Source organism: Triticum dicoccoides, chromosome 1B (assembly GCF_002162155.2).
Source record: "Triticum dicoccoides isolate Atlit2015 ecotype Zavitan chromosome 1B, WEW_v2.0, whole genome shotgun sequence".
NCBI classification, from domain to species: Eukaryota; Viridiplantae; Streptophyta; class Magnoliopsida; order Poales; family Poaceae; genus Triticum; species Triticum dicoccoides.
In genome coordinates, this window is record NC_041381.1 from 687,936,722 (window position 1) to 687,948,018 (window position 11,297).

The following is an 11,297-nucleotide window of genomic DNA, read 5'->3' on the forward strand; positions in this document are numbered from 1 at the left end:
AGGTGGTGCCCGCGGGTGTCGTGCCCTTTCTTGGAAGCGTCGTCATGGAAGTGTGCTCCTCCTTTTCATGGCTTGGGCTCCAGAGGTAAACCTCAGATCCATTAGATCATGCTATGAAGGCGTCTTCGCGTCGTTCTCCTCCTTGGGGGCATCGTCGGCATCCTCGCCGCGTGGTTTGCTGAGGCGGGGTGCTGGTTTCTGTTTTGGCAATGATGATGACGTCGAGTGGAGCTTCAGTCACGATGTGGACTTTGGTGGCCGGTTCTTCCCGGCGTGTCCCAGGTGCTCTTTTGTGGATTGTTGGGTTGCTTTGAAGTCAGAACTGCGGTGGAGTGGGTCTAGGTGGTGATGATGACAGATACTTGATGGTCATTTGCAGAGGGCACGGTCGGTGCAAGTCCGGCATATTTTCCTTGTGATGCTCGTCGTTAAAGTCGGAGGTGTCAGTTGCTTGCGTGTGTGGCTCTCCGTTGGCATGTGTCGGCTTGGCTACTGTGTAGCTATTTGCGGGTTGACTTTGATGATGGAGTTCTATACTGAAGTCGGAGTAACCCATTCGAGGCAACCGGTGATGACGATGACGCTTGCGACTCAACGATTGTCTTTCTTCTTTGTAGCTTTATGTTCCATGTTGGTGGCCAGGTTGGCCGGTGGTACCAATGTCATGTGGGTTGGGTTGTATTGGTATTAGCCCAGTTTTATGTCAATTAACTGGGAAATTCTCTTCTTAATCAATGGAAATGGCAAATCTTTTGCCTTGTTTCAAAAAATATAGGCTGCTCATCGGTTATTCTAGGACTAGCTAGTTTCGATAGATGGAATGCAACCCTTTATCACCAGACCTATTAAACCCTAACCGTCATCCCCGTGGCTGCAAGTCCCCATGCAGGCTAACCAAATGCAGTCGTGGTCCAATCGGAAATTCACAGAGGCATGCATGTAAGTGTGAGGGCACTCACCTGCAAATCCCTGTCGTCCGCTCGGTTTGTCTCGTGATTCACGAAGTAGTTGAATCTCACACGAGGGAACAGTAATAAAGGAAATCTTCATAATGTCTTAAGTTTCTACAATGAAACTTCCTCTTTTTGCATCAACAAATGCCCAGTTTCAACAATTTTCAGAGATATAATCACTCCGTCAAGAGCTCCATCTGACGGACGAATTTGTCATCCTGCCAGAATAGGCTATGCGAGGAGGCACAACTGCTGCTCCTACGGTGGCGTCTGGTCTTCCTCGTCAGCGGAGAAGAGGACGATCTCCTCCTTGTCGTAGGAGCCAACCGATGTGGATGCCTGATATTGATTGCTCCATGCTATTATAGTATCAATCTTGGATGTTTTATATGCAATATTATATCATTTTTGAAACTAACCTATCAACTTAGTGCCAAGTGCTAGTTGTTTTTTTTGGTTTTCCAGGAAATCAGTACCAAACGAAGTCCAAATGCCATGAAACTTTTTGAAGATTTTTTTCTGGACAAAAGATACCCTAAAAGCTTCAGGAGAAGACCACACGAGAAATGAGAAGGCCGCAAGGCACTTGGGTGCGCCAAAGTACCTTATGGGTCCCCCGTGCCTCTGTTTGACCTAATTCCGCTTCTATAAATTCTCTAAAATTGGGAAACCAACAGAGAGCCACCCGAAATACTTTTTCCGCCACTGCAAGTTCCTGTTCTTTGAAATCGCATCTGGAGGCCTTTTCCGACACTCTGCCAGAGAGGAATCGATCACGGAGGGCTTCTACATCAACCTTGTTGCCCTTTCGATGATGTGTGAATAGTTTACCACAGACCTACGGGACACAGCTAGTAGCTAGATAGCTTTTACTCTCTCTTTGATCTTCAACACAATGTTCTCTTCGATGTTCTTAGAGATCTATTTGATGTAATCTTCTTTTGGGTGTGTTTGTTGGGATCCAATGAGTTGGTGGGTTTATGATCAGATTATCCATGAATATTATTTGAGTCTTTCATGAATTCTTATATGCATGATTATTATAGCTTTATATTTCTCTCCGATCTATCTATTTGGTTTGGCCAACTAGATTGATTTATCTTGCAATGGGAGAGGTTCTTGTAATGGGTTCAATCTTGTGGTGGTCTATATATCAGTGAAAGAAAGGGACAAGAAAGTATTTGTATTGTTACCATTAAGGGGAAAATAATGGGGTTTATTCATATTGCTTGAGTTTACTTTGTCTACATCATGTCATCTTGCCTAAGGCGTTAATCCGTTATTATGAACTTAATACTCTAGATGCATGCTGGATAGCGGTTGATATGTGGAGTAATAGTAGTAGATGCAAGAAGGAGTCAGTCTACTTGTCTCGGACGTGATGCCTATATACATGATCATTGCCTTGGATATCATCATAACTATGCGCTTTTCTATCAATTGACCAACGGTAATTTGTTTACCCACCATATGTTTTTTGTTTGCGAAAGAAGCCTCTAATCAAAACTATGGCTCCAGGGTCTATCTTTATCATATATTAAAATCCAAAAATAACTTGCTGTAATTTATGTACCGTTATTTTACTTTGTGGTTTTGTTTATCTATCTATCACTACAAGATTTGATCCTTCCAATTAACTGCCAAAGGATCGACAACCACTTGTTTGTGTTGGGGTGCAAGTATTTGTTATTTTGTGTGTAGGTGCTGTTCAGGGGGTCTTGAATGGTTCTCCTACTAGATTGATAACCTTGGTTCTTAACTTAGGGAAATACTTATTTGTACTGTACTGCATCATCATGTCCTCTTCGAGGAAATCCCAACGCAGCTCACAAGTAGCAGTGCCGATGGGCCTGGAGAGTGAGGGCAGTGGCGCCATGAGCCACCTGATGAAGAACTGTCGCCGCCTCTATCTACCGGCACGGAGAACCATGACTTCAGAATCACTGGAGTTGGTGATTCTCGGGAAGGATGAGGTGCTCAAAGAGGAGGAGGGCTGAGAGGATGAAGCGTGGATGTGTGCATCGTCGGCATTGCACGGCTTAAATAGCCGTGACCAGGCTATGCAAAGGGCCGGTCACTCCGCTTCAATGCGGCGCAGCGGCCGGAGTTGGTTTCTTGGGATGCGGCATCCGCATTGAAGCGATGGCGCCCAAGAAGTCGCATCCCTCAATGTCGCATTCCCGTCCACTCACGTCACTCAGCATTAATGGGGGCCACTGCATGCTCCGGGCTAGTATGAATGCGACGCGGGAAGCAACACGAACGTTGGATAGAAAGCATGGGAGGTTTTTTTGGGTGGGCCAGGGCAGTCAAAACCGGGCGTGGCAGCGGTCTGGACGCCCGCAATGGGCCCTCAGTTTGTTTCCGGTTTGCTGAAAAAATGTCCGGGCCGGTCGGTAGACGGATACAGGCCCGTGTTGGATGGCAAAACACGTATAGACAGCGCACTGTAATCAAAGGGATGTAGAAATCATGCTTCGGATTCATTATGCGTCCAAGGCCTTTTGTTCTTCTTCGAATCTGTTGTTTTGGAACAAGTTTTTTTGGTTCTAAAAAATAAACAGTTTCAAAAGGTTCAATTGTACGAAATGAATTTCTAGATCTTGAAATTTCTTGCTATCAAGTTAGTAAAAAGCCTCGATTTATTGGAAATTGCTAGAATTATCTAAGATATATTTTGGGAATCCTTTTTTTGGTTTAGACTATTTTTTTGTTTACGAGATGTCTGGAATTCCTTATTTATATCTCATGCAAATTATAAGAATCCAAAGAAAAGGCGAGCCCGGTGTGAGATATCACATTATTCGAGGAACCCTAGATGGTGTCGCAGTAAAGAATCGCCAACAAGGGTGTTCTAATGCGGTGTAGATTCTTATCCAAGACTTGTATCATTTGATGACGCCATGTGAGTCACTAGAAACATGTGAAGTGTATGGTTAACCCAATAACGGATGTTTCCTAAGGGGCTGCAGCAAGCTACCATGAGACAAAAGATCCTCTTTCTACAGAGATTCATTTCGGAACTTTTATATGTCCATGGTCAATATTGAAATTCTTTCAGAGGTTTTTTCTTACTTTGTCCGCGTTTGAGGACCAGTGTTGGAGATGACCTTACAATGATATCCCGCAAAAAGAATAAAAATCATTACGGTCAATGATCTAGAAAAACCATTGGCCAACTGCTCGAACTAGCAATGCAACGCCAATGCACGTGTTGAACCTGTGAAGACGAGCCATGCCACATATGTGCAAAAGCAAGTTGCCGATCCAAACCTAGCAGCCGACGCCTGATTTTTTGAAACACGAAGGGATCGAAACAAATCTAGAAGAACAAGGACCAAGTACCATGAAAGTTTTTCATACAAGAGACTTGCATGAATCAATTTTCATATTATTGTCAACCCTAGATTTTAACGGAAGCCCAAAAAGAAGGAGATGAATAAGAGATGTTGCTTTGAACGGATTTTCATATCGCCAAGAAAAATTTTATATGTAAGCCTTGATCATCAAATTATGGAGCAAAAAGCGTATAGCACATATAACAACTAATGCACCCCATTACAAGCCAACATGGCTTGAACCGAGGAACATAGTTTTAAAAACAACAACATATAACCAAGACAGGTTAACAACATAATCTCTAGGAAGTAAGTGGATTATCTAGTGCCATTGATGGATGTTCTCAGAGTAGGAACAAGATAGATACACAAGTGCAGGTGATTTACTAATCCACACTCTCTTTCGCTGACATCCTTTTGGTGTATTCCACCTTGATCTTCTTCAATATCGCAACCACATCGCTCATCGTCAACCTCTCGTTAGGCGAATGGCTAGAGCAGAGCAAACCCAACTCGAATATCAATACAAGAAAATCTTCATTCAAGTTGCGGATGGAAGGCGATGAGCCTTGCAGTAGATGGCTATCCACGACGTGGACAAGATTTGCAGGAAACGCCTGACGAACCCACTCTCTAAGGGTTAGTTCTCCCACAAACATAGAATCCATAGGTCTCCTTCGAGTGAAAACTTCAAGAAGCATGATTCCATAGCTGAATACATCACTCTTACGTGATGCTTTTCCCATAGACCCATATTCTACACGAGAAAATATGTAAAGACTTTAAAGAACAGTTAACGAAATATAATTAGCAAACGGTATAACAAATGTTAGCAATGTACCTGGTGCCATGTAACCAACCGTTCCAGGCATGCTAGCAACAATCATCGAATTGTCATCACCTAATAGCATCTTTGCAATGCCAAAGTCCGCCACATGCGCCGTCAAGTCCATGTCAAATAACACATTGCTAGGCTTCAAATCACAATGCAAAACCACCTCGTAGTGCTCATGGTGGAGATAATTGATTGCCATTGACACATCGAGCATGATATCCATCCTCTCCATGAATCCTAGGTACATTGTGCCATCATAACGATGTAGCAGTGTCTCCAAGCTGCCATTGGGCATGAACTGAAGAACCAATGCTCTAAAGTCCATGTTTGAACATGTGTTGAGTATTTTTATGAGGTTACGATGCCGCACCATGCGGAGCACATGACACTCAGCCTCAAAGACTCTGATGGCACGGTCAAGCTTCATGTCAAGAACCTTTATTGCAACAACCAAACCATTACTAAGTTGGCCCTTGAATACTTTTCCAAATCCTCCAGACCCTAACATGTTATCATCACTGAAATTCCGAGTGGCACGGGCGAGGTCATGGTAGGAGACTAATTGATGGCTTGTGGCATATACCACATCGGCGTGAGCTTTGAAATTCTTGTGCTTCTTTTCAATCATTAGATACAAAAAAATAGCAAGGGCGCTACAAGTTACCAGGATAGCTGGGAGTAGAAATTTGAGAAGATGACTACTATAAGGGTGGGAGTTTTTATGGCAAGGAGGAAATCCAAGACGTTGAGAAGCACAAAGCCCAGCATTCCCAATGAAAGATTGTGTCGTGAGGTTTGAGAAAATACCTCTCTCGGGTATTTGACCTTCTAGCCTATTGTAGGAGAGGTTCAACATAGACAAGTCGGCAAGGTTTTCAAGGAACATGGGAATGGCACCAGTGAGTTTGTTGGAGGAGAGATCTAATGAGGTTAAGCTAGTTAGCTTATCAAGTGTGCTAGGAATTGAACCTTCGAATGAGTTGTGTGACAGAATTAGGTAGGTTAGCATATTAAGTTGACCAAATGATTCTGGAATACTCCCGTTCAAGGAATTGGATGAAATATCAATTTGGTCGATTTGTCTTGGCCCAGCAACATCATTTGGCAGAGCACCAACAATTGAATTATAAGAAAGATTTACTTGGATAAGTTTCTGAAGTTGGAATAAGCTTGCTGGTAGTGTTTGACTTAACCTGTTATTGGACAAGTCAATGTATTCTAACCTGCTAAGATTACCAATGCTATCTGGTATGGAGCCAAATATTTTGTTTCTTTCAAGAAATAGTCGTTCTAGACCCAAAAGCATACCCATTTTTGTTGGCATAGGGCCTAAAATATCATTGTTAGAGATATCAAGCAACACAAGAGTTTCCATCATAGTGATTGATTCTGGAATTAAGTCAGTGAGTTGGTTGTATCCAAGATCTAACAGTTCAAGGCTACTTAAGTTTGAAACTGTTGATGGAAGCCTGCCTGTTAATTTATTTTGATTTGCAATGAAACTAATTAACTTTGTTGAGAGATTGCCCACATGGTCTGGAAGGGCACCTATGAAAGAATTATAGTTCAGGATAAGGCGTTCAAGTTGTCTACATCCAGAAAGAGCGGACAAGAAGCCCATGCCCCCCTCTAATTTGTTGTGTGATAGAACAAGCTTTTTCAAAGCAACAATATTTCCAAGTGTTGGCGGTACTGAGCCAGACAGTTGATTATCCATAAGAAGCAAATATGAAAGTTTTTGGAGTTTTCCTATTTCTGGTGGAATATTCCCTTTCAAGTTGCCAAAAGAGAGCTCTAGTACTGTAAGACTGCTGAGATTGCTAAGAACGTGTGGGATTGAACCAATGAGGTCATTTCCCCCCAAGGAAACTATTTCGAGGTGTGTCAATTTAGCTAGCCATGTTGGCACAACATCCATAAAAGAATTGGTATGCAAATAAATCTCTCTCAAGTATTGGCATGATGCAATACCTTTTGGAAACTGACCAGTAAACCTGTTTTGTGCGAGAGAAATAAATTGCAACATTGGGAGGCTGAATGTTTGATTGCTTGGTATTGGCCCGGTTAGGTTCCTATTGCCAGCGAGTGCCATGACGTGTAGTCTAGACATATTGTACATAGCTTCTGGCACTAGGCTGGAAAGCTTATTGTACTGCATGTCTAAGATCTCAAGTATGGGCAGGGAGGCAACACCATCTGGTATAGGACCTGATAGACTATTGTTTCCAAATTTGAGGTACCTCAAGGAAGGAGTGTTGTTGAACAGATAAGGTGGTATTTGCCCACTCAAATAATTTCTTTGTAGATAAATCTCCTCAAGGTTGTTCATATGCAGCAACAACCCTGGAGGTATCTGGCCCGAGAGTTGGTTGTGCCGTAAATCAAAGACCTTAAGCCCTGCCAGGTTTCCTAGGCTAGGAGGAATGGCACCTGATAGGCTATTTTCACCTAGAAGGAGATATCTGAGACGATGTAGATTGCCAAGATCAGTTGGGATGGAGCCAGTGAGGTTGGTGCTGGTGATGTCTAGGAAAGAAAGGAAAGAGAGGTTACCCAAGAGAGGAGTGATCGGCCCATGGAGGGATCTGTATGGCAGTGACAGTCGAGTGACCCTCTGTCGGCGGCGGCTGCATGTGACGCCCACCCAGTGGCAGAAAGAACTCTCCATGGTCCAGTTTTTGGCAAGGATGCCAAAGGGGTCATAAAATTGGACCTTGAAAGATAACAAGGCGGTGCGATCAGCATCGCTGCCGTTGCCGGCGGTTGGACTCGGAGAAGAACATGAGATGAATGAAAGTAGTAGGAGAAGTAGTAGTACAGCCATGGAAATGCATGCCGAGGATACAGTTGCCATGATAGCTAGTTGTGTGGGTGTTCGTGTATGTCGTTACACCAATGAAAGTATGTTGAATTTATACAGGTTGGGAGCGCAACTGGATGTGCTAAATTTCTGTATATTTGTACGTCAACCCAACTGTAGCGTGGATATTAGTCGTCTTGCGGTCATCACACGACACAGTAAGCACTTTTAACTCTAGAGCTATCATATCCTTACCTGAGTGACACGCTTCTGGTCATATTAAAACCAATAGAAAGGGACTCCATCTCAAAGAAAAAGATCATCATTAAAAGACGCAGAGGAAAACCCATGGCCATTTGTTGTTTATCATTCATTGAGAAAAAAAAAATCTCTGATGTATATAGGTTCATGCGAGGTGTTTGTTAACTTCAGGTAGCTTATATGCACAACACTTTGTGTATGAAGTGAATATGACTCCTTGGGAGCGTCAAAAAAGAATATGACTCCTTGGAGTCGGAGTGACTAGCAGGTGACTCTTTGTCTTGCTAATGAAATGAGACCAGCATATCTTTCCTTCCACACGTGGCTAATTTCTACGGGCATGCTTACCCGCTGAAAAAAAATAGCGCCAGAAAGCCTGAAAAAATAATTCATGAAATATGCTAGTACCCATGTCACTCTAGGACTTGAAACCAGCTCGGTTGGTTCCACCATAAGGAACCTAACCATCTAAGCCAGACTTAGTTCACTCCATTAGAGAAAGTTAGGGCCTAAGGTACAATATTAGAGAATGAACACCTAAATCAAACCTTTTTCTGAAGGAGAGTAAGAAAGATTCAGCCATTCCATTTGAAACCCCCTAATGAACTCTCTTCCTCCTTAACCCCATCACCGGCTTGGCTCTCTCACACTTGCTCATCCTTCGAAAAAGCCCCGAAGTCCTAGATCGACCCACACCATCAATATTTCTCTGAGTATCTCACAAATATCCTTTGAAATTTATAAAAACGATACTTGAAAAACTACTGCTAAACTCATGCTTTGGCGCAATGTGATTTTCTTCTCTCTCTTTGTAAACATTTAGTAGTTATGTTTTTTCTTGTGTTCAAGATTTTGTTGCGGAGACATCTTTTATTTTTATTCGCAAATGTTTCTTTATAAACCAGACAAAAAATGTTGTAAGAAGGGAGTGTGATGCAGGGCCTATCGCTCTTTATTAGCCGACATTAATTAGGATGTTGCCCTATAACCTCCGTCACAGGTAAATTGCTGATAGATGCATGGGAGTGCCATGCCCTTCAGGGAAATCTTAACACGAAAAGTTGAGAACGATGTGCACAAATGCCCTGCTCGTTCAAATTCTAACAGCATCGGTGAGCTTGCATGCATGCACAAATGCCCTGCTCTATGCCCTTCTATAAATAGGGCATAACTGGCACACTATCTTCCCAGCCAAAGCTTGCAAAGCTCCATCGAACGTCTTATCAAGAAGCATAGAAATGGCTGCAAGGCTCCCACTTCTCCTTGGGGTCGTATTGGTCGCTCTCCTGCTCGTCTCCCAGGATGCAGCGCCTGCAGCAGGTGGTTTGCAAACTGACACCGCAAAACTGTTAAGAACAAGTAGTGCTGCTAGTGAATTGAGGGGAAAGTAGTGGCTGCACCCACCTTCGGTGCACCTACGCTTAATTGAGTTCTAATAGAAGAGGACATATTACTAAGATGAACGCAGCCTGCAGGTGCCATGTTTATATGTGTAATGACATTTTTTGCATCCACATGCAGAAGAAAAGATGGCGCAACTTCCAGACGGGTATGGTGGATATGGGCCTGGTTACCTAGGTGGCTACGACAACAACGGCGGAGGAGGAGCCGGTCAAAATGGTGGTGATGGTGGCAGCGGTTATCCTTGAGGTGAATATTACGGGGTGACGGTCAAAATGGTGGTTGTCACTCTAGAAACCAAATATAAATGGTCTGTATCTATATATGAAATAAGGAGTGTCTTCATCTGCTCGAGCGTTTACGTGCTAGCAGGGCCGATATGATAGTATTGCGAGCTAGTAAATGTCGTATGATCACTTGTGTATGCATGACATATGCTGACTTTTAGTTTTAGGTATGGTGGCAACGGTGGGTCATGCGTACATGTATTCGAACACATATCCATAGGTGCACCTATTTCCAGTTAGTTTAAGTTAAACAAACATATACAGTACTAGTTTATGAACACATCCCCGCCGCGCCTCTTATGGACCTCACGGCTTGAAAAACTTGAGCACTATAAAGCGGTTAAGTTCGTTGCTTTGTTGACTATTTGAAATAGGATTTCGACTGCTTATTGTGGCCTATATATGCCGCTTATCCAAAAGAGAGCAGAATCTTTGGTTCATCTCTTCTCCAAGTGTCGCTTCCCTTTAAGGCTTTGGGATTTGGCTAAGGAGTGGCTCCAACTCTAGAACATTGACATATCCATGTGCCATTTGGAGTGCTCTATCAAAGAGTTGTGGGTTAACTCGTCTGACAAGAGAATTCCAAATATGAAAGCCATGGCTTTACCAACTGCGCTCATTAGTTGGATTATTTTGAATGAGAGGAACGTGCGTGTTTTCCACCACAGGTCCAGACCACCGCCAATCCTGTTGGTTCTTTATCTTGGTAGATCAAATTCCCCGGAGAGGTGCAGCAACACACGTACGTGTAAGCTAGCTCAAAGAAGCAACCAAGCTAGTAGCTTAATTGATCTACAGGGAACTAGTTGTAGCCTCTCGTTGCGTGGAGCAGCTCTAGCTGGATCGGATCGATCTACTCTCTTCGGAACACTTGCGGCGACTTCCGTAACTTGCGAACGATAAAACTGATCGATGGCCAAAGGCTCCTGTCGAGCCTTTCAAAAATCTTTATTGCTTTTCTCTTTTTCGTTGTGTTACAAGGACAGGGGTAGACGCATATATATATGCGTACGATTGCCTATAGCTAATCTACTCGGTTTTACTGTTGGAGTACTACTTGGACTAGTATACGAGTACTACTCGGACACAATACACGGCATGTTTAGCTCTAACAAATCCTACTTGGCATCATCAAGAGTGAATCAATGCTATGAGCTACAGCGGTGCAAAAAGCTCGGGTACAATAGTACCGGGAGAGTAATGTCCTCTGCGAAAGAGAGAGTTGAGGCAAAAATGCCACACATGGAGAGATTGGCTCGTACTGATGATTGTATAGGCAGGTGCATGTTACAAGGCCTTGCAACGCAGCAAACAAGCTATCCTGGCACCGAGATGTGCACATGATGAGGGCTGGGAGAGGTCGGGCGGATGGAGAGCGTCTCAACGGCTCTCGTACGGCAGGCGATTGTGCGGGCGTCGACC

General features: G+C 43.5%; 1 protein-coding gene and 1 long non-coding RNA gene across 3 annotated transcripts; one reads left to right on the forward strand and one right to left on the reverse strand.

Moving 5' to 3' along the window:
* Positions 1 to 4,592: 4,592 nt before the first annotated feature.
* On the reverse strand, positions 4,593 to 8,022 carry LOC119349696 (receptor kinase-like protein Xa21). 2 transcript variants are annotated; one of them, XM_037617780.1, is made up of 3 exons: positions 7,680 to 7,792; positions 5,133 to 7,588; positions 4,593 to 5,048 (listed from the first exon to the last, which is right to left on the reverse strand). In XM_037617780.1, the coding sequence occupies exons 1-3, from the start codon at positions 7,757 to 7,759 to the stop codon at positions 4,678 to 4,680; spliced, it is 2,907 nt and encodes a 968-aa protein (XP_037473677.1). In that variant the 5' UTR covers positions 7,760 to 7,792; the 3' UTR covers positions 4,593 to 4,677. The 2 variants fall into 2 exon arrangements, with proteins under 2 accessions (XP_037473677.1, XP_037473676.1); XM_037617779.1 differs by having other exon boundaries at positions 5,133 to 8,022.
* A 1,351-nt stretch (positions 8,023 to 9,373) lies between these two features.
* On the forward strand, positions 9,374 to 10,155 carry LOC119349697. The gene is made up of 2 exons (XR_005169499.1): positions 9,374 to 9,507; positions 9,709 to 10,155. It is a non-coding gene; the product is annotated as an uncharacterized LOC119349697 (long non-coding RNA).
* The last annotated feature ends 1,142 nt before the right edge of the window (positions 10,156 to 11,297 follow it).